The sequence below is a fragment of the Bufo gargarizans genome, chromosome 9, assembly GCF_014858855.1.
Source record: "Bufo gargarizans isolate SCDJY-AF-19 chromosome 9, ASM1485885v1, whole genome shotgun sequence".
Lineage (NCBI taxonomy): Eukaryota > Metazoa > Chordata > Amphibia > Anura > Bufonidae > Bufo > Bufo gargarizans.
The window spans coordinates 60,932,794-60,958,716 of NC_058088.1; the positions used below are offsets into that span (position 1 = coordinate 60,932,794).

The 25,923-nt window shown below is 47.1% G+C and overlaps 1 protein-coding gene across 2 annotated transcripts in view; it reads right to left on the reverse strand.

The window, feature by feature from the left end:
• The window catches only part of ITPKC (inositol-trisphosphate 3-kinase C), a 35,431-nt gene extending 10,992 nt beyond the window's left edge, over positions 1-24,439 (reverse strand). The window contains exons 1-2 of one of the 2 annotated variants that reach the window (XM_044306533.1): positions 23,861-24,439; positions 22,750-23,818 (exon numbers count right to left, since the gene is read on the reverse strand). In XM_044306533.1, coding sequence (XP_044162468.1) covers positions 22,750-23,818; positions 23,861-24,201 — 1,410 coding nt within the window. In that variant the 5' untranslated portion in view covers positions 24,202-24,439. Of the gene's footprint in view, positions 1-22,749 lie in introns of both variants that reach the window. The other variant, XM_044306532.1, reaches the window with a different exon arrangement.
• Positions 24,440-25,923: the final 1,484 nt, after the last annotated feature.

The following is a 25,923-nucleotide window of genomic DNA, read 5'->3' on the forward strand; positions in this document are numbered from 1 at the left end:
CCTCCAGAGCGGAATGGTGATGTATTCTGAGCGGATCCATTCAGAATGCATTAGGGCAAAACTGATCCGTTTTGGACGCTTGTGAGAGCCCTGAACGGATCTCACAAACGGAAACCAAAACGCCAGTGTGAAAGTAGCCCAAGTACCTATAAATATAAGAAGATTCTTTTGGGTAGAATATGGTTTCTGGCTAGACTCCCAATTACTCGGGCCTGGTTCTCACGATATGTCCCAGAGCTGAATACATGGATAAGCTTGGTTAATAAAAGAAAAAATAAAATAATGAAAATATTCTTTAGAAGCAAAGAAACGTTCAGGAGAAGTGGACGAAGATATGGGAGGCTTAGAGGCGTTAAACCTCCTCCCCTAATTTCTGTGTTTGACTTTCCCTGACTTTACTCTTCTTTTTCTTCTCTGCACTTTATTTTTATGTGTGGGGGGGGGGGGGGGGTATAATCATTTTCAATTGTAATTTTGTAGTAAAAATGGACTGTATATGTTTTATTCTAATAAAGATTTGGAAAAAAACTAAAAAATAATCACAACATTAACAAAGAAAAAAAAAAAAGAAGAAAACTTGAAGATGCCAGGAAAGAAACAACGTGCCACCCCAGGGGCAGCATTAGAGGAAAGACCACAAGTCTTCAGGGTAGTGGAGCACATCGCTCCAGGAATCCTGGAATTAAGCTAGTGTATAATTTTGGGGACAATCGCATGTGGAGCGGCTCCAGCCAAGACCATTTCTGACTTCCTGAGTGTATCCGGAGTCCAAAGGCCAATGCCGTGACAAATGGCTGCTTACAGAAGGCTTCGGAGTCTAATAACTGCACTTTTCCTGTCAGGATGACTAAATTTGTATTCGAAGAAAAAAAAAAGAAAAATATGTGACCGTTGCGTTTCGAAGCCGCTGTTTACAGGAGCTCCGTTCGGTGGAGGCTGCAGCTGTTGGAACAAAGCATCATTTACCCAAACAGTGGAAACGAGAAATAGGAAAAATGTAAATTCCCGACCATCTGTCAGGCAAATGTAGCAGGGAGCTGGAAAATGGAGCCCAGGAACAGATTCTCATGACATGCCTGAGGTAAAAACGAACAAACGCTTGCCGGCAAGACCAGGGAAATTCGAGAGAAAGTGTCGAAAGAGCCGTAGAAAGCATTGCTGGTGATCGAACAACGACCCCCATCCCCCCCCCTCATCTTCTATGACGGGACGAGCATGGTGACCCGACACTATTCAAAAACTATGCGGAAATTGTAGAAAACAAGGAGTCACAGATCCAGAAATTCTTTTCAGCACAGTCAGCTGATTCTAGTTTCCCCCAAGCACGTACCTGCGTACACAAAACGAGCCGTCTCTCGCACTCACTGGGGAAAAACCAGCGGCAAGAATCTGTGTAAAGCTCAGGAATTCCAGTACGTCTTTCCCCGTAGGAGCCATAAGTTGTACTTTCCCACCGTAGGAAATCTTCTGTTACCAGAAGTAATACCACATCACACCAGATTTCTGAGGAGAAATGACCCAGGAGGTCTGTTGATCTTACAGGACACAGGGCACTCCAGCAAGCACAGTACAATTAAGTTATTTTCGTCCTTGTGTGAACCATCAGATTTTCCTCGCACACCCAAATTATTTCATAAATCACGCAATTATGAGAGGCCTCATTGGCAAATGGCGGCATTTTCCACTAGAGACACATTTATAAAGGAAGGATTCTGAGGACATGACTAACAGCTAAGAGGGAATGTGTATGACATTGTGCTATAATTACTCAAATTAAAATGGGCACGCAAAAATAAATATGGACGTTATGGGCAACATTCAATTACGGCTGTTCGAACGGCTCTTTCTGTAACAAACATACGTCAATGGAGAGGGCCACATGCAAGCTTGCCCACCTCTCCACTTGGAGGGCTTGTCTCATCTGAGGCATATCGCTATGGGACGAGCACCCATCCCCAGAACGGGAGTCCCAAAGTGAGCGGAGAGCAACCACACATACAAGGCTGCCCTCTATTCATTTCTATGAGACTGCCGTAAATAGCCAAGCGCTGACTCGGCTATCTCCAGCAGTCCCATAGAAACGAATGGGACTGTGGCCGCGCTCCTCCATTTTCTGAAATACCATAGAAATTAATGGAGAGAATGCCACGTATGCACGGTGCTTGCCTTAACATTCGAGGACCCGTAACTATCTGACATTGGTGAAAGAGAGAAATAAAAAAACACGGCGCTCCATGGTGAAGTACGCAAGACCTAGGACAGCAGGTAGGTAATGAGGCTCACCAAAATAGAGTTGTGCAAATGCAGGCACAACTCTGAGAAGCACATGGACCTTACAAGGGAAGGAATGAAGCTAACCACAGCACGGCAGGCTGGTAATCCAGAGGGATAGGGTACGAAGGAATCGCTTTATACATTAACTCGTTTCGAAAAGCATGCCGTCTGATGAAGAAATCGGCAAACTTTCGAAACGCGTTACATGAATAAAGCGATTCCTTGGTACCCCGAGTTCCTCAGCCTGCTTCTTTTGGACGTTTTTCTGCTATCTGACACTGGTGGCATATCCTAGTGATAATGCCACCAATGTCTCAGATGAGACAACCCTTTTAAATGCATGCTAAATGCAGTGGATGGGAATGGGCAAACAAGCGGTCTTGAGACTCCGTTTTCCCCAGTAGGTGAAGAGGTCGATCCTGTGAATATGGAGATATATGAAAATCTGCAGTGATCATAGGACAGATACTTTTTTTGAACTTGATACCAGTAATCTAACCGAACAATACTATAAAGATCGGCCATACACATTAGTCTAAAACTGCCCAAACCGATCGTTCATTGGGTGAAAACAACTGGTTTAGCTGACAATGACAGGCCACTTTCATCTGAAACGAAGCCGGCCATGTTTGAAACTTTCATCCATTGGTTGAAGGAAAGATCTCTTTGAAAGAGTGTTCCCAGACTTTCATTCATCGCACAGATATATTGAACAACTCTACCAGCCAACGTGGAGCAAAATGTGTCTGGCATGTCTGCGAAAGCAGAGGGTCGTATGTTCAACTGCTGTCCAATTATCAACCAACATCTATTTGTATGGCCACCTTAATCCTCCAGGCAACAATAGAGGACATTCAACTCTACTCCAGATGTAGATAACCACCAGAACAAGTCAGGCAGGATGCTCCTGCAGACCTTCAACGTCTCGCATGAAAGTGTTGGCCAATGTTGCCTCCTCTTAGCCCATCTATAAATGGGAGAGGACAGAGGGCACTTAGCGTTGACCTCAAATGACCTGATACATCTAAACCCCCAGAGGGAATAGTTAAAGAACTATTAAAAGAAACCCAATTTTGTCAAGAAATTGACTCTTTAGACCGCCCAGCCATGACTCAACCACTTCAGCTTTATCCAAACACAGGGTTTTCTTTGTCCTGCTCAGGTCAGCTCTAGGCTGTGACACAGTCACACAAGCATGAACATTGTTGGAGAGGAAAGATATACAAAAGTATGGTATAAAAAAATCCATGAGTAAACAAGGCTACAGAAATAGCCAGACCGCTGCGCCGCTCCGTTGTTTGTTCTTCAGGAGAAGTGTTTACCAAGAACTTCATACAAAGACGTGCAGGTTTTGTGTGCAAGTTATAGACAACGGTCACAGGAGACCATGTATTAACAAGGCCGTTATATAACGGGCTCCTAAACAACTACGGTATACACAATGGCTTTTTTTATTTAGTTTTACTACAGCACTTTGTTTCAATATGTTGGCAGGAAGTAGTCATGCATCTCGTCTATTCTTTTTGTTTTTTTAATGAACACTATGCCAAAGCAATTATAGGTTATATCTCTCTATATTCGTAATGTTGGCCATATACCTTAGATACCTGTTGTTCAACTGGTCGGGCATGCTGAAATCCAACATGCCTTCAACATTAGAAGATGTCAAGAGAGAGTCGGGCGTCAACCCACCTCCATACACAAGAGCTAGTCCCACCAAAATTGTTGAGTTTTGTTGACATTCATCTAAAATGTATGGCCACCTAAACACCATCACGAATGTTAACCGATCCTTCGTTAAGATACCGGGCGAGCAGACATTTTTTTGGGGAAAAAAAAAAGCATTCCTTTCCAGCAATTGCTTGCTCATCATTGGAGGTCCTCATACAAAATTCATTGTTTATGGGCAGCATATCCCTGCTCACAAAGCACTGCTGCCAAGAAGTGATGCCCGAGGTGTCCACACCAAAGATCACTTACCCAATCAATGAGTAAAACGCTTGATCATTGGGTGATCTGCGGCACCTTTACATGGGCCTATTATTGGGAACAAGCATTCATATGAAACACTCATTAAACATGGAAATGTCACTCACACTATGTATGATTTCAATGTGGGCAGTTTTTTTTCTTAGAAGTGGATTACAGGAGATCACACTTCAGGGACCCCAGTACTCAATGAGCTGTAATGTGTGGGGGACTCTGACAGCAAGTGTTCAATTCCCTAGCACTGCCTCCGCAGGGGAAGTGAGGAATTACATGGTGCCTACTGAAATGAATTGTCTGCTAGTGTATTAATCAGACAGGTTGGGTCCTCCAAAAAAGTTCTCTCTAGAGGCCTACTCAAACTCAGAATGACTTCATAGGGTCTTTACTGTTTTGGATACCTAGTTTCAGAGGGCCCCTGCGGTTAATATGGAAAAAAAAAAAAATATTGTGAAAAGGGGCATTACCCAACTGAACAATTTAGACTGTCTCCACACTAAACAGGTAATGTTTGACCATTGGCATAACCAGGGAAGAAAGATCCAGGAGCTCCAGAATCATGGCCAGATTCTCTTCAGTGGATTCTCATAGTAATCAATTGACCAGATATTTCCCATCTTACCAACTAAAAATCTGATGAATTGTTAAGGGGGGGGGGGGTATGAATTTTTTATTTTCTGCAACCAAGACATGTAACCATAGGGGGAGGGGGGGGGGGAGATGACAATCGGCACGCAACTGGAGCCCGGTAGCAGTTCAGGTGAGATGAGTTAGGTTTTTCTGCCCCTCTACATCCAACCTTTCAATTTTTTTTGTTAGAACTCATCATAATAAACTTAAAAAAGAAACTGAATACGGAAAAGGGGAAAAGGCACTTCTTCAGTCTGCTTGACGTTTAGTAGAAAAGACAAGAACATTCCTCACTTGATTTAGATACAGAGAATTGAACACAAATCCATATGTGATCCTTTGCCTCAACTTGTAAATTTAAGACAGCGGCCTTGGAAAACTTCTGTATCTCTGATAATTTCATTAATTATGGAGTGTCACATTGATTTAAGCGCTCACTGACTCATTAACCAGCAAGTCTGAACTTCCACACACTATTTATAGCAGCTGGTTAATGGGTTTAATTGAAGCTAAGACTAAACAAACACTCTTTCGGCAGCCTTATTTTCTCAGTTATAAAGGCTGTATTGTTTGGGCCTGGGGGTTTGCGCCTTTGTCTCATTTTAGTAGATTCACCTGACATGCATGCAGTTTACAAAATGCCTCACAACCTAGAACGTTTCCATCATGGCAGCTCAGGAACAAGACAGCTGGAACTCAACTCTAAAGGGAATCTATTCTTTCCAGCAAAGGGTAGGGCAACCAGCTCATCGACCACCATTGATGCCAACTCGTCAGAAGTTTGCAAAATCACCCTCTTGATAAGAAAGATAGCACCCAAATATTCATGCATTTCCATGAAGAATAAATTCTGAGGAAAAAGAGCTCAAGAACGTGTATGCCTGAAGAACACAACCGACAACATACAATACTACAGACATATTGGGAGAGCTGACCACTCTTTTGTTAAGGGTGATTGTAATACATTCAATGGGTCGTCTTCAATTATAATCTGACTTTCCACCCAAAAATAAAAAATCTAAAAATTATTGCCAGGAATCTGTTACATAAATAAAAAAACGCTCACATTTTGAAAGACCTTTCATCAACGTGACCACGGACGAAACAGATTCCTAGCAGGCAGTAATTTTTGGGAGGAGGGCTCAGACAACGTCTTTAGGACAGGTCTATCACTGGGTGTCCAGGAGAGGAGACCTTCAGAGATTTCTTGGACAATGGAGCACTGTAATGGGCTAGACCATTTTGCTCTGAACCTTCAGGTGCACATTTCAGGAAACAAAAATTAAAGGGATTTTCCAGTATAAGTCAGAAGGGGTAAAACAAAAAAAAATACTAATTACTCACCTTCACAAATTCCCTGTTGCTGTCATTCCAATGCTGCTCCAGCCCGCACTGCTCTTGACTACCTAGTCTTATCTCGACAAACCAGAAACGCCAGCTCAGCCAAAGGATGGTGAAGTTTAGGTGACTCAGCTTATGTAAATTACACTAAAGGGGAACCGTATGGAATAAAATAGGGTGATGTATGGAAAAAACACTGAAAAGAAAACAAAAAACACCACAACCACACCTCAGTTTGCACCAAGGTCTCTTCAAACACTCCCTGATGGGCACCTTGCCACCCAGTTCTGTAACTTCAGCCAAGCCTGTCTCACTGAAGCACAGACAATTCAGTGTAGGTTTCATCTTCACGTTTACACAACAAACCATAGGAAAGAAGTTAGTTGCCATTAGTACATTTCTAGGTGTACTCGCTACTGTTTCAAAGAGAATGTCCACTTCTGCCACTATGCGAGGTCCAGGTTCAATGTAAATCAAGATTTTTGTAGGCGTCAGAGCGCCATTTTTCTTCCTGTCTCCAGAGGCCACCGGAGGGAGTTTAGTAGCAGAATGCATACGGTGATATTACTGAGGTCAGTGTGTGCACTGTCTGCACAGCTCCACCTGGTGGTGGCAGTGGGTAGGTCGATTTTTTTCATTTAACCAACTCTTTAGAGATCCACAAGCATCTATTAATACAAATGAAGGTTGGGGGGTGCCAAGTACATCTGGCACCAATTATTCTGAAGGAAATTGACTGAATTAAATTTTGCCTAAAATTATTGGAGATGATCTGCTTTACCAAACAACGGTGCCCTTTAAAATAGGTGGTAAAGGCGTGGCACTAGAGAGGGTGAGGAGGTATGGGATGTCTGCAGCCTGTCCCTGCCATGGCGAGCAGATCCACGTTATGTAACACCATGTCACCTCTTATCTTACTGCACGCATCGTTTAGCAAATGTTGACAAACAGACGGCTGTGTTTGCTGACTGAAAGAAAGAAAAAGAGAAATCTGACGCCAATGTTCGGGTGATTGTTCGGATACAAATTCAATATTTGCAGGTTACGCAGATAAGAAAGATGGTGAGAGCAGAAGTGATCAGTAATGAGGGGGCTGCTCTGCAGAAGTGAAGGCCCTCTAACAAAACCGTCCTTCATGACCTGGTTCTATGCCTTCTTCAAAAACACTTGCTGATGGCATGACCATAGAAACCAAGAGATCTGTTTGCAGTCAAGTCCTTGTCCCATCGCATGGTCTTGGTGGACATCTCTTGATGGTTAGATGGAGATCACTCGTACAGCAGATATATACAGCGACATTGCGCTAACATCTTATTGCTGGAAAATAATTTGTAGCCTGGGGAGAACACCCCATCCATGTGAACCCTTGCTTGGGTGTAGTCCAAGTCTTACGTGCCTAATGGAGAGGATCACTTCTCGATTCCCAAAGATGCAGACTTGTTGGAAAGCTCAATCTTTCTAGGTTCCCACCCATCTCCTGTCTCAGCTTTTTTACATTCCCATCATGGCTGTCCTGATCAGTGGTGCTTAACTTTTCACCACAATCCCAAGCGCTTTCCAGCCATGGATCTCAAAAAGAGGTGGCTCCCTACACACTGACTATGTGAGTCTAAGGCCTCTTTCACACGGGCGTCATATTTTTAGCCCGGAAAAGAGGCGGGTGCGTTGCGGGAACACGCGCGAATTTCTGCGCGAGTGCAAAACATTGTATTGCGTTTTTTACTCGCGTGAAAAAAAATCGCGCATGTTTGGTACCCAAACCTGAACTTCTTCACAGTAATTTGCGGAACGGATCAACCTGCCCCTAATAGAACAGTCCTATCATTGTCTGTAATGCGGACAATGATAGGACATGTTCTATTTTAATTTTTGCAGAACAGACAAACGGAAATGGAATGCACGTGGAGTAACTTCCGTTTCTTTTGCGGACCAATTGAAATGAATTGTTCCTTATACGGCAAAAAAAGACGGAAAGAAAATACGTTCATGTGCATGAGCCCATAGTTAGTTGGCTGGTGCTGGAGAAAATGGCAGGTTTGACTGACATTCATCTAAGGGCTCAAGCACACAAACATATTTTCTGTCCGTGTCCGTTCCGTTTTTGTGCGATCCGTATGTGGAACCCATTCACTTCAATGGGGCCACAAAAAAAATGCTGAAATGCCTCTGCGTGCATTGCGTTTGTGTATGTCCAGCCGCTCCTCAAAAAAAATAAAAATAGAACATGTCCTATTATTGTCCGCAGTACGGACAAGGATAAGGCTCCATTCACACGTCCGCAAATGGGTCTGCATCCGTTCCGCAATTTTGCAAAACGAGTGCGGAACCAGTCATTTTCTATGGGGACGGAATGGATGCGGACAGCACACAGTGTGCTGTCCGCATACGCATTTGCAGGGTGCGGCCCTGATCTTCGGGGCCGCAGCTCCGCAAAAGATAGAACAGGTCTTATTTCTTGTCCGCAGCTTGCGGACAAGAATAGGCATTTTTATAGGGGTGCCGGGCGGGTGTGTTGCGGATCCGCAACACACCACGGACGTGTGAATGGAGCCTAAGACTGTTCTATGAAGGGCCAGCACATAACCAGAATCAGTCTTCTGCAGATCCGCAATTCACGGACCGCAAACCATCCAACAGTCGCGTGTATGAGGCCTGGTTTATCTCCCCAAGAACAAGGGATCGGACGTATTGAAATCCAACATGTCCAAACCTTCTTCCTCCCCCCGCCCTGACATGCGCCATCAGGAAAGATGGTGGCTGGTTCTGTGGAAAACCAGGCGCTCAACGAACTTTCCCCTAACGTGTCTGGCCACGTTCACACCGCAGCATGTCGGAGCACAACGTCTTGTCTCAGCCTGCCTGCAGTACCGAGACAGGGAAGGGAGTTGCACAATAGTTCAGGTCACAGATTTTGTAATTTCTTTTTTTTTTTTTTTTACAGTCAACGTCAGGCATTAATAATCATCACCAATATAACACGGCATGTACATTCAGAGCACACAAACAATTCATGAAAGATCAGATAACCTGCAGTGACAGGTGATCGGGCTCCACCTGGCTTACGTGTGATGACAGACTGTTTCCACTGCGGCCTGCTTGTGGTTAGAGGTTAGCGAGATGATCAGAGGAGTCTGTGTAACGTGATGTACGCTGGATCCCTGCACACCTCTACACAGCAGCATGGCCGCGCCAGAGCCATCAAGCATCCCTCAGGCAGGACCTTCAGGCCTAAAAGAATGAAACGCGTGCGCGCAGCGTACAGAATAACCCTTAATGCACACACATGTACCATTCATACACCACCCATAGGATAGGAGGATGGACGGCAATTCACAGATCTCTGCAAGGTCCCCAGGGTCCTGTGGTTACGATACGCCTCAAGGAAACCTGAACTTTGCATCTTATGCTTGAATGAGCCTCGTGCAAGTCATACGTTCTCTGACAGACGTACAAGTCACGACGCGAGTCAGGGCGAAAAGCGAAGGGGAAGACCTTTATAGTATTTGGGATACTAGTTATAAATCACAGGAGGTCAGTACGGGGATAGGCTCCCCAATAAAGCTGGCCATAGGCTGTTCTATAGAGGCCCTACAGACTGGCGACGCTTATCTCCGCATTCTCTACTAAAACAGCATCCAAGTGAACATGTAAAGGGGGCATGGAGACAGACAGACTTATCCCATATAACCATGGCCTGCTCAAGTGGGAGCTAGACGTGGCCCTAAGGCCCTCCCTAATGGAAGTCTTAATCATTTGCTTTAATGCTCTTCCAGATATAATACCTTCATATACCCTTTTAGGGAACACCGAGTTATCAGTAGGGGGGACTCCTCCGTTAACATTGAAGTGTGGGTGCAGCTCCTCCGAGTAAACAGCGATCTGCTGCCCAGAAACAATGCAGCTGTATGAGGACGAGCGATCATACCGTGGAGGAGATTCTTCACCCGCACTGAATGAGCAGAACGCTTCCTTCCCGATAATCGGCTACTCCTCGGGCCGTGTAAACCCCCCCCCCCCCCCCCATTATCCAGGGTGGGGACTGGTTACAAGAGCGTCTCTCTCTCTCTGGAGGACCCGTCTTGTTCTGCATTACACAGACGGAATGGACATGACGTAATGCGGATTTTCACCAGCGGTGGGTGCTGCAGGGAAAATGAAGACTTGTGGCTAGGTTTCATCATAGACTGCAGCTGGTCGCAGGGGGTCTCATCAGTTTACCGTCAAGAAAGAAAATGGGGACCCCTTTAAAGTTGATACAGTCAGCTAAGGGTGATGAGGGAGGTTGACAGATACCAGTCACTTGTAGAGTAGTACCAAGCTGAAATATATTTTATTGATTAAAATATAAGTAATAAACCCAATTTGGCCCCCAGGTATTAATGAGCCATTTTCCTAGGACCACCCATGAAGCATTTTCTAATAATACGCGGGCACAGGATCGGTGCCAATCCTACGTCCTCTTCTCAGAATCAGTAACCCCCGCGACGGTGTACACCGCGTTTAATAACGAGGGCAATGAGTGCATAATGAAAAGTCACACACCCTGCGCTCATGTCATTCAGGTGGTGCTTCCCGATGCTGGCACCAGAGATGTGGAATTCTTGCCAGGCGGTGAAAACTTGTTTAAAGAGGCCGGTTGCTCGCTAGTCACAAATACCAGATCCCCGTGATGTCTAGAGGCTGATGAAGAATGGCAGCCTACCTAGATGCCTGGTGAAGAGCCGATACCCCCGCCTAGAGGTAGGCCCACACCACCAGAGCTTCTAAAGAGCATTTGGGGAAATTCTCCACTCCTTAGGCCTTCTTAACATCTCCGTTTGTGGATCCGGCGGGCTGTTCCGGCACAGAGTGGCATGCCGGATGTCACAGATCCGTCATTGTTGGATCCTCTACTTGACTGCCATGGAGGGTCCAGTGGTAATCGGGTGGAAGAAAACAGATCCATGCAGCAGTTTACGTCCAGCTGAAACCCAGCATTTTTTACGGAAATCGGCCAGATCACTGTCAGACCTCATGGTGGTCAATGGGGATCCGGCGGTGAAGTAGAGGACCCGGCAGGCTGCTCTGTGCTGGAACAGCCTGCCGGATCCACAAACGGAGATGTGAACTCGACCTTAGTTACTGGTCATGACAAGGATTCAGGTCTCTATTAATGGACCACCCGCCACCCACATGCGACAAAAATTCTGATCGCTTTAAGCAAGATGGTTTTGAGAGCCGGAACAGCCGCACTATGACCGAAGCGAGTGCTGATCCACTTTTGCCGTTCCCTTCTATGGGAATGTATCTGAAGCGGGGAGGTCATAATTTGGGTCAACGTTCACCCCTTGTACCAGTCGTCTAAAGCCGAAAACTGACAAACATGGGAGCGTCGATAATTTACGTATAGGGCGTCACAGGACAACACATCTCCTTCCAAGAGCTTTCCATAGGAGGACTTTACTCATCACACTCCTACATGACAGACGGAAGCAACTTGCACAATGCTATATTACCATAGTCACAACCCTAGCCCCGTGACTGTAGGCACCCACATGGCCCACGGCATACCATAGGCTAAAAATATATCCCAGATAGACCCAAAACGCGCTGGTTCAATGAAAACCACACACTACAAAAAAGGCCAAAGCGCTCTGCCCCATTATCTTCTGCCAAGTAAAGAAATGCCTACTAGGAACCATCAGAGGAGACATATAACCTTCCTTAACCCGCAGCTCTCCAGCTGTTGCGAGGACACAACTCCCAAGTCTGCGTCAATCTGAGAATGCTAGGGGTTGTGGTTTCACCACAGCTGGAGACCCACAGGTTGCAGACCACAGGTGACTCACTGCCAAAAGACGTGTCCTAGGAAGCGTTTCCCTCGTGAATGATGCAGGAAGGTGTGCAGAGGGTACATTACCAGGACCTACACCGGTCTCCACTACAGCGTGCTCTCTGAAAACACAATCGTCGCTGGCAGAGGGGAGGGGTTGGTGCTGACGTTGGAAAGTTGCTCAGTAACTGCAACCCCCAGGAGAATTTTTCCATGACAGAGGATAAAAAAAAAAAAAAAAAAAAAAGTGTCGGTGTAACTGGTTAACCCCTGACCTCCTGTAGACCTGCTAGTCCAGGTACGTGACCTGTGGACCTGCAATCAGGGTATGGAGAAAGGAGGACTGCAAGCCAACACAGGTCAAGGGTTGGAGAACACAGGAGGTCAATGCAAGCACTCTCAATATAAAAAAAATATTTTTATTTTTTTTGAGGATTTCGTCCACAGTTCCGTTTCCACAGAGTGAACATACACTAAGGGTTCGGCCACAGACAAAACCCACCAAAGGGTGAAATGCACAGCAAAAGGGCCAATTCACACGACCATGTACGGTCCATGTGTTGGCGGCATCTCCTGCCCCGACCGTGGCTTCACTGACCCCAACTGACTGCGTGAAATAATTTAGGATACAGTCATAAAACACTATGATGCCGTCGGTCCGGGTCAGGGGAGCCGCGGTCGGCCCGGGAGATGCCGCCAACACATAGCCTGTCCATGGTCGTGTGAATCAGCCCTTAAGGCTTTAGCCACATGTCTGTACTTCGGTCTGGAAAAGAGATACTGCGCTTAAAACCTGCGGCAGTTCACAACATAACACGTGGACGGGGTTTTAAAAATACCGTCCACATGTCGAAGAAAACTAAAATGTGTGGAATTGAGGGCACGGTGCGGATCTTCTTACGCCTAAGGATGCCTGCCTTAGGATTAGATGCGGTTTCAGTGCAGATTTTCTTGCCGAAAAAAAAAAAAACGCAGTGTAATATAGTAGCAGCAGATTGTATTAAAAAAAAAAAAAAAAAAAAACATAAAAAAGCACCTAAACGACAATAAATAGTGCAGATTTGTGTGCCGATTTTATGCAGATTGTCGGCCACCCTTAGAAACCCTTGCAATGCATACGATGAAATCTACATGTAACACTGTATGTTAGGGCTCATGCACACGACCGTATGCATTTTGCGGTACTTAAAACACGGATCCGCAAAAAAAACTAAAAAAACACACGGGTGACATCCGTGTTGCATTTGTTTTGTTTGCGGGTCAGAATAGTACATGTTCTATTTTTTTATTTTTTTTGCGGAACGGACACGCGGACACTAAATATACACACAGTCATTTCCGTTTCTTTTCGAGCCCCATTGAAGTGAATGGTTACGCATACGGACCTGTTAAAAAAAACTGAACAAAAAAATAAAAAATCCTGCAGCGTGTGGGATCAGTTATTGAACGGAGACCTGCAAAACCTTCCGGGATTACAGATTGGGCTTGGCTGGGTTTGCTCAAAGTGTGAACGAAGCCTAAACTAAAGGGGTTGTTAGACCTGTTCATACGGTCCTCAAAATCAAAGACCCGCAGACTGTACGACCATAGACCAGCAATCCCGGGAAGTCACGTTAAACCTCAGACAATGTTCAGAAACTTAGAGGGTCCCTTTAAATCCGGCCGGGGATAAGTAAAGCAGTAAGATCTCCCTGGAGGCCAAGTATATAAAGAAATAAGTTGTCACCTGGTAAGTCAGCAGTGCAAGCCGGCGGCGGAGTCCACATGCATGAGAATGAGCCGATTACCTCCTCCCAGGGAGACAGATAATGCTTTGCATAAGGCTTAACATCTGCACCACTGCTCCAGAGGCATCTTGAGACAAAGCTGGATTATACGGGAGGACGCTAGAGCCGGGTCTACAAGGAGCATACAGCACAGGGTGAGCAAAATCAGAGAGGAGGGCGCTAGAGCCGGGTCTACAGGGTGTATACAGCACAGGGTGAGCAAAATCAGAGAGGAGGACGCTAGAGCCGGGTCTACAGGGTGTATACAGCACAGGGTGAGCCAAATCAGAGAGGAGGACGCTAGAGCCGGGTCTACAGGGAGTATACAGCATAGGGTGAGCAAAATCAGAGAGGAGGACGCTAGAGTCGGATCTACAAGGAGTATACAGCATAGGGTGACCAAAATCAGAGACGAGGATACTAAAGCCGGGTCTACAGGTAGTATACAGCATAGGGTGAGCAAAATCAGAGCTGAGGATGCTAGAGTCGGATCTACAAGTATACAGCACAGGGTGAGCAAAATCAGAGCTGAGGATGCTAGAGTCGGGTCTACAGTACAGGGTGTTCAGTGTCCGAAATCAGAGAAAACAATGATAACGCAGGGTCTACAGGGTATACACAGCACAGGGCGACCAAAATCAGAAAAGAGGATTCTAGAGCAGGGTCTACAGTACAGCGTGTCCGGAATCAGAGACAAGGGTGCTACAGCAGGGTCTACAGGGAGGACACAGCACAGGGGGACAAATTAACAGAAATTTTCACACCCAATTAACCGGATTTTGAGGTAGAGAAGCCACAGATCACAGCCGTCTGCAACCTCAACCACAAATCCCGGCGGACAGAGCATACTGGGGGCTGTCGTTTTATAACAGCTGGAAAAGTTGCAGCCAAGGCTCCACGACACAGATCAGTCACAAGTAGCAGGAAAATGTACTACTCAGTGACAGCAAAGCCCAAAAGCTGCGCTGACCATTCTGAAGGCTTCAGAGCTGAAATCTCACAAAGTGTCTTTGCAGGGCTATTCTATGGGACTGGCAGAGAACAGTACAAGCACTCGGCGATCTCTGGTGGCCCCATAGAGCGTCAACACATGTGTCACCACTACTCCATTCAAACTGGGGGAGCAGGGGCCCACAGTCTCATGATCGAAGAGGGCCCCAGCGGACTGACCTCTTCCAGTCAGACAGATCCCCTCTCCTGTGGATCGGGGATAAGTGGTCTTAATGGGACAACCCCTTTAATACAGGTTGAATATTATATCTATAGATTAAGGGTGTACTCCCAACATCCTATGTATATGCCCTAAATGCGAGTCCCAGAGTTGGCCACATCATGTGGCGAAATGTATGGCGGGGTGGCCACGTGCATGCACAGCCACCTCTCCATTCATCTGGGGAGCCCCCCATTCTCCACCTCTAGGACCAGTGTTAGGAATTTTTGGCAGGTGGGATGGCGGACCCCAATTGGGTTTGGTTTACTGGGACCCCCATTCTGCACATAAGTGTGTGTGTCCCGGAGGACGAAAGAGAAGAACCAAGGATCTCCAGGCGCCGCTTATCCAAAATCAAACCCTTAGGATCTTCAGGGGAGCATCAAGACACACTCCCGATGTAAGGCGAAATGGTTTCCTTGGACCCTTTGGCCAGTGAAGGGTTAAGCCGGAGGTCTTCTGCTAGACCTGGAGAACCAGCTGCTGGAGGATCAGTCGCCTCCCCTGAAGGTGGGGAGATCACACCCCGCTGTTTGTTCAGCAAGACAGGAATTTCTGACAGAGAACTTAGGAATTCCTGCCAAGTCCATTCAAAAGAGACCAAACTCGTTCCCATCTGTATACCGCCGCCTGGTATCAGGTCTATATACCCCGTCACAGGGGGTTCAGACCTGAGCGTTCTGAAACGAGCGCTCTGTATGCGCGATTGTACGGGCATTTACAATCGCGCATACAGAGACAGGGGTGCACACATTGTCGCGCGTTCCCGAATATCTATGTGCGGGAACGCGCGACAAAAGCCCCAAAAAAAGCTCAAGTACTTGATTATGCGTCGGGCGTTTTACAGCGCGATCGTACGCGCTGTAAAATGCCCAGGTGAGAACCATTCCCATAGGGAAGCATTGGTTTTCATGTGTTGAGCGTTTTACAGCGCGTTTGAATGCGCTGTAAAACGCTCAGGTGTGAACTTAGGGTCAGACCCCGATCTATGCATGCCAGTGTTACGGGGAATACTGGGAGGGGTATCGGCGCAGGTACAAATGGGTATCGCCCAGTTTTCCTAGAGGCAGAAATAACCAATAAATAGCTGAATTCTATTAACCGGGGCGTCCAGGCTTTTAAAAATTGATGGCCGACGGTCAATATTAGATGGGTGGGGGTCGGACTCTCACCGATCAGTAGCGGGGGCAAAAGCTGCCATCTCTTCGTTGTTCATATTGTGAATGCCATGTTTTTATTGGCAGCTGTTCTGACTTCAAGTGAATAAAGCAGAGCTGCAATACCAGACACGGTCTATGCACATGAGTGGCGCTGTTCATGGAAATTGGAAATTAAAAAATAAAATAAATAATACATTTAAAATGCCACTTTTTTCTAGTCCTGGACAACCTGGGAGCATTTCACCTAAAAATGGGTAACTATAAAATCAGATACGAAAAACAAAGGAAAAACGTCTCAGTAACAGGCGCCTCGTAAATTCAAGGGCAGCAGAGAGACAAAACAATTGTAACACTGGGCCTCACACAATCAGTAAGATAAATTACTGACGGAAGGGACGCATTCTTCTAAAATAACTCAAAACAAACCAAGGAACGCTCCCTCCCACGAGATAGGGACGTGGTACAATACGGTGGTCAACCAGACTAGGAAACCTCAAGCCCACACAGGGTTACAGCCAGGGCCCTGGACACGTTCCTGTCACCAGCAGCATACAGGCCGGCCAAACTACATGTAAAAGAATAGCGCTCAGGCTGAAAAACAGCGCCACACTTGTCCACAGGTCGGGTGTGGTATTGCATCCTACTGTAACTCCGCAGATATCCTGTATTCCTCAATAGTCTTGTACCACTGTGTAATACGTAACCCACGGTACGACAATATTAGTACGTGTGTGCTGAGGCCACCTTTCGGATATATTGGCCCAGATTTATTAAGCTTTTGGAGTAAATTATCCCAAATGACGGCAACAAATTTGACGAGGGACCAGAAAACTGGGCACTGGATGTAGATTTTGTCAGATTTCTTAAGAAAGGCCGGTAATGCTTTTATTGATGAGATAGAACATTTACTATTCGCTGCTGCAGCCTCTGCGTCTGTCTCTCTCACTTCAGCTCACTCCTCCCCCTCCATAGACTTCTACGGGCAACTATAATTTGATCAGTCAGTGAGGAGACAGTCCGTCTTGGTCTCACAAGACTGATTTAAACACAGAATTCAGAGAGAATAGAAGTTCAGAAAAACCAAGGGGAGGAAGAGAAGAACGGATAACCAGAGAACAAGGCATTTTTCTCTGATAAGATATATTACAAAGTTTCTTGTATTCACCTTTACTATTAATTTTTGAAAAGTTAGCGACCATTTAAGTTGTCTCATCACAGAAAGCCACTTTAAAGCGGTTTTCCGGGACTTTTATAACAAACATCGGATCGGCAGGGGTCCGACTCCTGGCACCCCCACTGATCACCTGTAGCTCTGGAACCACAAAGCTCCTTCCACTTGAACAGGAGCATCGCTGCAGTAACCAGAGGTGCTTCTAAACTGCTGATCGGAGAGGATGGTGGGGTCGGATCCCCGCCAAGCTGACACTGATGAATATAGAAGTCCCAGAAAATCCAATCGATCCCCCAGTAAGATCTCTGGTGATCAGGTTATTGCTGCTGTAGCAATAACCTGATCCCCACGGATCGGACTGCCGTAACCTCTAATAGATTACTTTGGCGGAGAAGCTGCAGATCAGACAAATGCGGCATTACGTGGATGGCCCAAGTCTACCGAGCGAGAGCCGCTGCCTGTTATTCCAGCTCAGAACAGAGGGTCCCAAGTAGGGGGTTTGTCTTGTTGGGACGCCCCTTTTATATTGTAACAAACTTATAATTATCTACGAAGTGTCACACATTTACCAAAACTACGGTCTCCATTTCAGTATATGGCTGGTTCTGTCCGAAATGGTGTTGGAAGGATTGGGGGGGGGTGGCTAAGAGTATTAAAGGGGCCACTTCCCAGAAATCACAAGATGCCCCGTCTTGGAAATAAAAGCACAGCAGAAAAAAACAACAAGCGGAAAACATAAATGAGAGCAGAAGCTGACAGGAAACTGGGGAAAGTGACAATAAACCAGTTCCCGTGTAGGTAGAAGAGACCGGGTGATGCATCGGCTGCTCAAAGCTTTACAAGATACTATATGCTCCCCGCTACAGAGGGACAAGACGAGTACAACTACTACTCCCAACCGGAAAACGAATCCAGAATCAAATGGCAGATTCCTGCTGCCACTTGTTGAAATGGACGACAAAGGGGAACTTCAGTTAAAGGAGTCACAGATGGACGTGAGAAGGTCAGAGGAAGGTCTGTATGGTGGCACCAGGATCCCACGTGGCTCCGAACCACAGGGACTCCATGTACCCCCCACACCATGTGCTGCTGGCTGCCATATTTCCAGAGCTATAATGTTGAGATTCAAATGATCACAGCCCTCATCTATCACTGGTTTTCACAGGGTCTAGATTGGTCCCCAACTCCACCTCAGGAACTATTACATCCATATATATACAAATTGACAGCAGTCCAGAGTTAAAGGTGAAGTAATTAATGATTTTAATCAGCCGGACATAATTTTAGGCAACGTTTCGGGCTATAATGCAGCCCTTCATCAGGCCCAGTGAGGGGGGCATCAGCGTGGCAGCCGACCTCATGCCAGCTTCCACGCTGATGCCCCCCTCTCTGGGCCTGATGAAGGGCTGCATATAGCCCGAAACGTTGCCTAAAATTATGTCCGGCTGATTAAAATCATTAATTACTTCACCTTCAACTCTGAAGTGCTGTCAATTTGTATATATAAGGATATTTCCAGAGCTATGTCATGTGGATCCCACCTGTAGGACCCCTACCTATATCAGAAATGGGGGTCCCTCTACCCTGCCTGGTCGCCGAATCCAGGAAAAAAGGGTGGCTGCGCAGGTGTGCGTTCTCCCCACTCGCTTGCTCAGCGAGCTCCCATAGAACTGAATGGAAAGCGACCACCTCTCCAGTCCTTCTCCACCTGGATGTAGGGATCAGTGGCCGCCTCTCCAGACAAGAGGAGGTCTGGGGACCACTGTTCTGGAGACCAATACAGGTCCCAGAGGTGGGACACGCATCCATTAGACGTTTACGGTATATCCTGCAGAGATGCCATAAATGTCCAAGATCTGCAATCTAATTGGTCGATATGGGCAATGCCGAACGCTAAGGGCCACGCTATCTCTTAGTTGACGGGGGACCTACATAAACGTAAAAAGTACCGATAAATGCTGAGGAACTGAAACACAAATAGAAAAAAGTTAGGATTTCTGCCTGTTGTCAGTGAATAGAAACAGACTGAAAACCCATCCTGCACTGACATACCGTAACTTCTAGAGGAAGGATTTGCCGCTCCCCCCATGCATCATAAGCAATCAATGGACTTTTTGGAACTTAATGACAAGATTTTTATTCATCACAAAGGTGGAGAATTCCTTTAAATAGCCCTGGATACAGACTGCACCATTTGATAACTACCCGGTGAGTGGAAGGACTCACGTGTCAGAGGATTAGGGTGCCACCGGGAGGCGCTCTCTGATTCACACATCCTCACCCGATCTTTAAGAACAGGTTTTTCCAAGTAACTCTGAAAATAGCGTCCAAGGTGAGGGCCGAGCGTTTCCGGGGGTTATATTTAGAAGCCTGTAAATAGCTGGAGACAATATAACCCAGCAGCCAAGGAGACCTACTCTCATCCTCCCACACAGCACGCTCAGCCCAATGTCACATGCATGCTGAGCGGGCGCATCCCCGACACACGACACCGGCAGAGGATGCTGCTCGATGACATCTGGAGACCCTCCTGGAGCTGTGACCACCACTCCTCACAGCCGGAAACCTGGACATGGAGATTAGATAGTTGTTGAGCCAGACTCTTATTAAAGGGATTGTCCACATTCGGAGGTCTTTTGGCCCGACACCTGTCCCTCCCTGCCACTGGGTTCTGGCTCCTTCAGTCCCCATCTGCCGCTACTGTGACTGGCAGCAGCAGCGTGTTCCCCCCCCCCCCATGTGTCACGTGACCCACATCAAACCAGAAGTCGTCATGCAGAACCACAGCGCATAAGTGGCATTGAGGGACCGTTCAGGGAAATGCTTGGGCCACATAACCAGGTGTCCTCCGACATCGGCCTTCATACAAGGGTCTACGATCCCTTTAAAGGGGCATTCCGGGTCCAGATATTGATGACCTGTTCACAGAACATCAGATCGGAGGGGTCTAATACCTCACACTCCCACCAATCACTCGTTCACCAAAGCCGCATAAGCTGAAACTAGTATTTGAATGGTAGCTGAGCCGCAGTACCTGGTCCGGCCACTACGCTTTGAATGGCGCTGTCTGCTTCTGGCTTTGTGGTAGGTCCAGCTTCGGAGGCTGCAGCTGATCGTGGTCATCAATATCTGGAGCACGGAGGACCCCTTTGAAGGGACTGTCCCATCGGGGCAACCTGTTTACCCATGCACTATTGGGGCACATGGATGTTGGCAGTCCTATTAGTCGGAAGGTAAAACCATGTTATAATACATTTCCCCTGCAGGATTAAGACCCCCACCCCTATCCCGAGGGGTCACGTGCCTGCTTTGTCTTACTGACCCCACTGTCTGCAGGTTATGCCGGTCGTACACTTTCAATAGCTTGTGATGCTGAGGAACTTCAATAAGAACATCACATGTAGAGAAGGAGGTCACGCAACTGCAATTATCTAATATATCTAGTTTTCTTTTTTTTACACATTAGAGGGGACCATTGAGCAGGCGGCATGTTATAGAGCAGGAGGAGCTGAGCAGATCGATATCTACTTTTATGGGAAAATATTCAGGAAAACGTGTAATTCATTCATATAAATCTCTGCTCTTTCTGGGCTTAGGAGTCCGGTGGGCGGTCCCAACAGTGACTGACAACCCTCCTTGTATCTGTGCATAGAGATAGCTGTCAGTCACTAAGGCCTCTTTCACACGGGCGAGATTTCCGCGCGGGTGCAATTCGTGAGGTGAACGCATTGTGCCCGCACCGAATCAGGACCCATTCATTTCTTTGGGGCTGTGCACATGAGCGGTGATTTTCGCGCATCACTTGTGCGTTGCGTGAAAATTGCAGCATGCTCTATTTTGTGCGTTTTTCACGCCCCATAAAAGTGAATGGGGCTGCGTGAAAATCACAAGCATCCGCAAGCAAGCGCGGATGCGGTGCGATTTTCACGCACGGTTGCTAGGAGATGATCGGGATGGGGATCCGATTATTATTATTTTCTCTTATAACATGGTTATAAGGGAAAATAATAACATTCTTAATACAGAATGCATAGTACAATAGGGCTGGAGGGGTTAAAAAATAAATAAATTCAACTCACCTCATCCACTTGTTCGTGCAGCCGAAATCTCTTCTGTCTTCTTTGCTGTGCAGGAGGAAAAGGACCTGTGGTGACGTCACTGCGCTCATCACATGGTCCATCACCATGGTGATGGACCATGTGATGAGCGCAGTGATGTCATTAAAAGGTCCTTTACCCAGGTCCTGAAGAAAGAAGACAGAAGAGATGCCGGCTGCGCTAACAAGTGGATGAGATGAGTTAAAAAAACTTTTTTTTAACCCCTCCAGCGCTATTTTACTAAGCATTCTGTATTCAGAATGCTATTATTTTCCCTTATAACTATGTTATAAGGGAAAATAATTACATCTACACAACACAGATCCCAAACCTGAACTTCAGTGAAGAAGTCCAGGTTCGTGTCTGGGTACCACATGCTCTATAACAGGGGTCCTCCAGCTGTTGCAAAACTACAACTCCCAGCGTGCCATAATACCTATAGGCTGCCCAGACATGCTGGGAGTTGTAGTTTTGCAACAGCCGGAGGACCCCAGGTTGCGCAGCCTTGCTCTATAGCATGCTGTGAGGTGAGAGGCTCCCTGTAAAGTCCTTCCAGATAATGACACCCATGACAGAAGATCATTGCCGTCTGTTCAGTGAAACATCAACCAAGGACTAACCACACTTGGGAGGACATCCCTAGAGCTACTGGAGTATCACTGGTGGTCAAGAACACCTAGAGAACGTACGTGGCCCTCAGTTCCTGTAGGACAGGTGAAGGTATCAACGTGTGGACCTATGGGAACCAAAAGCACCGCCATACCAATAGCACCGAACCACCACTGGAGTCATCCTCTTTGGTTTGTCAACTGAAAAATACTTCGGAAAAAGTTCTGAAAATTCTTGGGATTGCCATGCAACTTTTCACAGTCACCAAGGAGACCTCACCTTAAACGTTCCTTTCACACAGTCAGTGTTTGATCAGTGATTGTGAGCCAAAACAAGGAGTGGAGGCTACACACCTATAGGGTATAAAGGAAAGATTTGCTCCTGTTCTGTGTTTTTGACCCAAGCTCACAATCACACAAAAAATTAAAAATAAATAAATCACTGATCAAACACTCCAATCCGAGCAACGTAAGATATCTGAGCATTCTCTACAGCAGCGGTCTACAACCTGTGGCTCTCCGACTGTTTGGAAGCTACAACTTCCAGCATGCCCCGACAGGAGCAGGCTGTCAGGGCACGTTGGGAGTTGTAGTTTGCCTGCAGCTGGAGAGCCACAGGTCACATACCATTATTTCACGGGATAACTGGTTCCAATCACCCAGGTCATAAAGTCTCCCCGTACACTCTACTTACCGAGGCTCCCAGCTCATCAGGACCGCACACCATTAACCCACTGGGCTCCAAGTCGCTGCTGATGAAGTCATCTTCAGATTCCTCAAAGGACGAAGCAGACGAGAGGCCAGAGGAACTGGACAACTTGCGTAGGAAGAGGGAAGGCACCGGGGACCCACCGCAGCCGCTATCCGAGCAGGGCGACTCGGCCTCACACGAGATGGGAACATCCAGGCTGAAGCCCGTTTCATGGAACTGCGGAGACAATGACGGTGGGAAGCAGCGCTTGGGGCTGACATCTTGGGTGACAATAAGTCGGGGTATTGCATAGGTGTGGGTGTCGGAGTTCATAAGCAGTGGGGGCCCCCTTCGGTTCAGCAGCGAGTCACCACTTCGCGCTGTTTTGGGGGCACAGTCTGTCTCCGGAGGAGTAACGGTTAATCTAAGGCCACCGATTCCAGAGTCGCTCGTCCACAGTTCCTCAATGGGACAATGATGAGCATGATTGTTCGATCCCATTTTCTCGTCAGTCCTGGACTGGGGGGCAAATGAGATGGTGACGCGAGATACGCAACCCGCAGATACCTCTTCATGCCTCTCAGCCGCCTTGGTGGGTCTTTTGGTTGTTTCTTCTCCAGCACATAACCCGCCGTGGTGGTTCATCGAGCAATGACATCTGTTCTCCTTCCTCCAGTTACCAACCGCATGGTCCAAAGCCTCCGAGAGGTCACCCATACCAGCAACCACCTCCACCCTCTGCCCGGCGCCCTCTAAGCCGTCTTCGGCATCACCCAAAATCTTCCTGAGATCTTCATTGGGCGACCCCAAGATGTTCTTCCCGCTCTCTTCCAACCAGACCCTCTCTTTCCCAGTAATCGTACCGGGCTTGGCGGCATCGCACTTGGACATATCCCTTCTGAGCCGCCCTCCCTGCCCATCCAGTCTCATGTCAGGGGCTGCCGCGGTTGGTGTACTCGGCGCTGTACCTTGGCAAGTAGACGATGGTCTCTGGTCGCCAGGGGTTAAGTCCAATGATCCAGAATCTGGTCTAGGTCTTGGATCTGCTCCTGTACTGGATCTCAGGGGACAGGGCTGCTGTACACTCGGCACTGTACTGGATCTCAGGGCACAGGGCTGCTGTACACTCGGCACTGTACTGGATCTCAGGGCACAGGGCTGCTGTACACTCGGCACTGTACTGGATCTCAGGGGACAGGGCTGCTGTACACTCGGCACTGTACTACAGCCTGCATCAGACCTGCGATCGCTCTCTCCTGTGAAACTTGCCGACGGTCTCCTCTCTAATCCAGGCTGCCGTATAGTAAGAGGAGGCTGCCTTCTACCCTCCTCCCCAGCCGGGCCTTTGTCCTCCCTTCTCCGCCTCCTCCGGACTCTGAGGCGCTTCTTCCACTCTCCGGCAGTGGAGAACCCTACCGCAGCCTGCGCTGCGCGATCAGAATAGTTTTGTCCCATGGCAGCCACCGTTACCCACAGGTTCCCTCCCTCCCGTGGGAGACGTCACTGGGTAACGCTCCAATCAGAGGAGAGTGGGCGCTGTCCGGCTCCAGGCAACGCATTCAGCGCAGCGTATCAATGCGCATCGAAAACTTCACTTTTTGTTTCCAAAAGTATTCCTCCGCATCATAGTGGCTTTAAAAAATAAATAAAAAAAAGAGTCCGCGAGGTTCAATCAGTTAGGCGACCACCAAGTCTGACTTCTAGGTCCTAGGGACCACCTCCTCACGTCAGGGACACTGGTCAAAGCCTCACCTGTAGAGATACAAAAAGAGTAGCCAGTGTAAATCATTGACAGCAGTAGAATAATATAAGAATTACAGGAATTCATTCAGCTCAGCTTCATTTCTTTTTGGGGGGGTCAGTCACCTGATGCCAGCAGGTCACAAACTGCCCACCTACCCCAGAGACCTTCGCCCTGCTAGGGTTGCCACTTGCCAGTCACCTTCCCCAACAAAATATACCCGCCAGGGGTGAAAAGGCATAATGCGGGGTGTTATTTTACACTATTTGATCATATTTTGACTTTTGCACCTTTAAAAAAAAAAAATTAAACTTATTTTTTTTCCTTTTGTATGTAATATAAAATGCTGCCTCACGTTTCAGTTTTTTACTGACGTGTGCTGTCCGCGTTTTCCCCGGACAGCACACGTGCCCCTTTATTTTAATGCGTCTGTTCACACATCAGTGTTTTTTTTACTCACCATGAGCCAGTAAAAAAAATTACGTAGACATGATGGAGACCAAATACGCCCATTGAAGTCTATGGTTCCGTGAAAATCGTCCGTTTTTCACTGACCACTGATCGGAAATGCTCTAGAAATTAATTTTCAGCTGAGCAGCATCCGTGAACTACGGGTGACACACGGAGGGTAAAAAACGGACCAAACACGGATCCTTCACAGACATCTTCATGGATGTAACACAGATTTTTCATGGACGTGAAATGGACACGGAAATGTGAATGAGGTCTCGCTCTTATGGAGAAGCAAATGATCACAAAGCCGGGAACATCCCTCCCCTCCACCTATTTCACTGCTGCCCCTGAACCGTGCGGCCTCATTCAGGAGCCCAGTTTGCCCTGGTTTATCATACTGGTTTGTTCTGTAAGGATGCCTTCAAACGACCGTATGTATTTAGCGGTCCGCAAAAAATACAGATGACGTCTGTGTGGCATCAATTTATATATTTTTTTGCGGATCCATTGTAACAATGCCTAGTCTTGTCCGCAAAACAGACAAGAATAGGATATGGTTCTTGCGGGACTACGGAACGGACATACGGATGCGGGCAGCACACGGAGTGTTTCTTAAAGGGGTTGTCTCACTTCAGGACATGGTGGGAGTTGTAGTTTTACAACAGCTGGAGGGCTGCAGGTTGGGCATCCCTGCCCTAGACCAAATGTGAGCTCAGTTTGCGGTACGTGTTCCCCCTAAAGGGTACATTCCATGTCTCTAGTGCATGGTTTCCCAAAAAAATTCTACTGGGGCTTAACCAGCCGGAATCAGATGATACCTGGTACTCGCCATTGCTCGTAGTCAGTGCCAAAATTTAGAAAAATAACCGCACTTACTAATGTATTGTGATTCTCCATATCGCCTCCTTTGCTGGCTTGATGCATTTTTCAATCACATTATACACTGCTCATTTCCATGGTTACGACCACCCTGCAATCCAGCA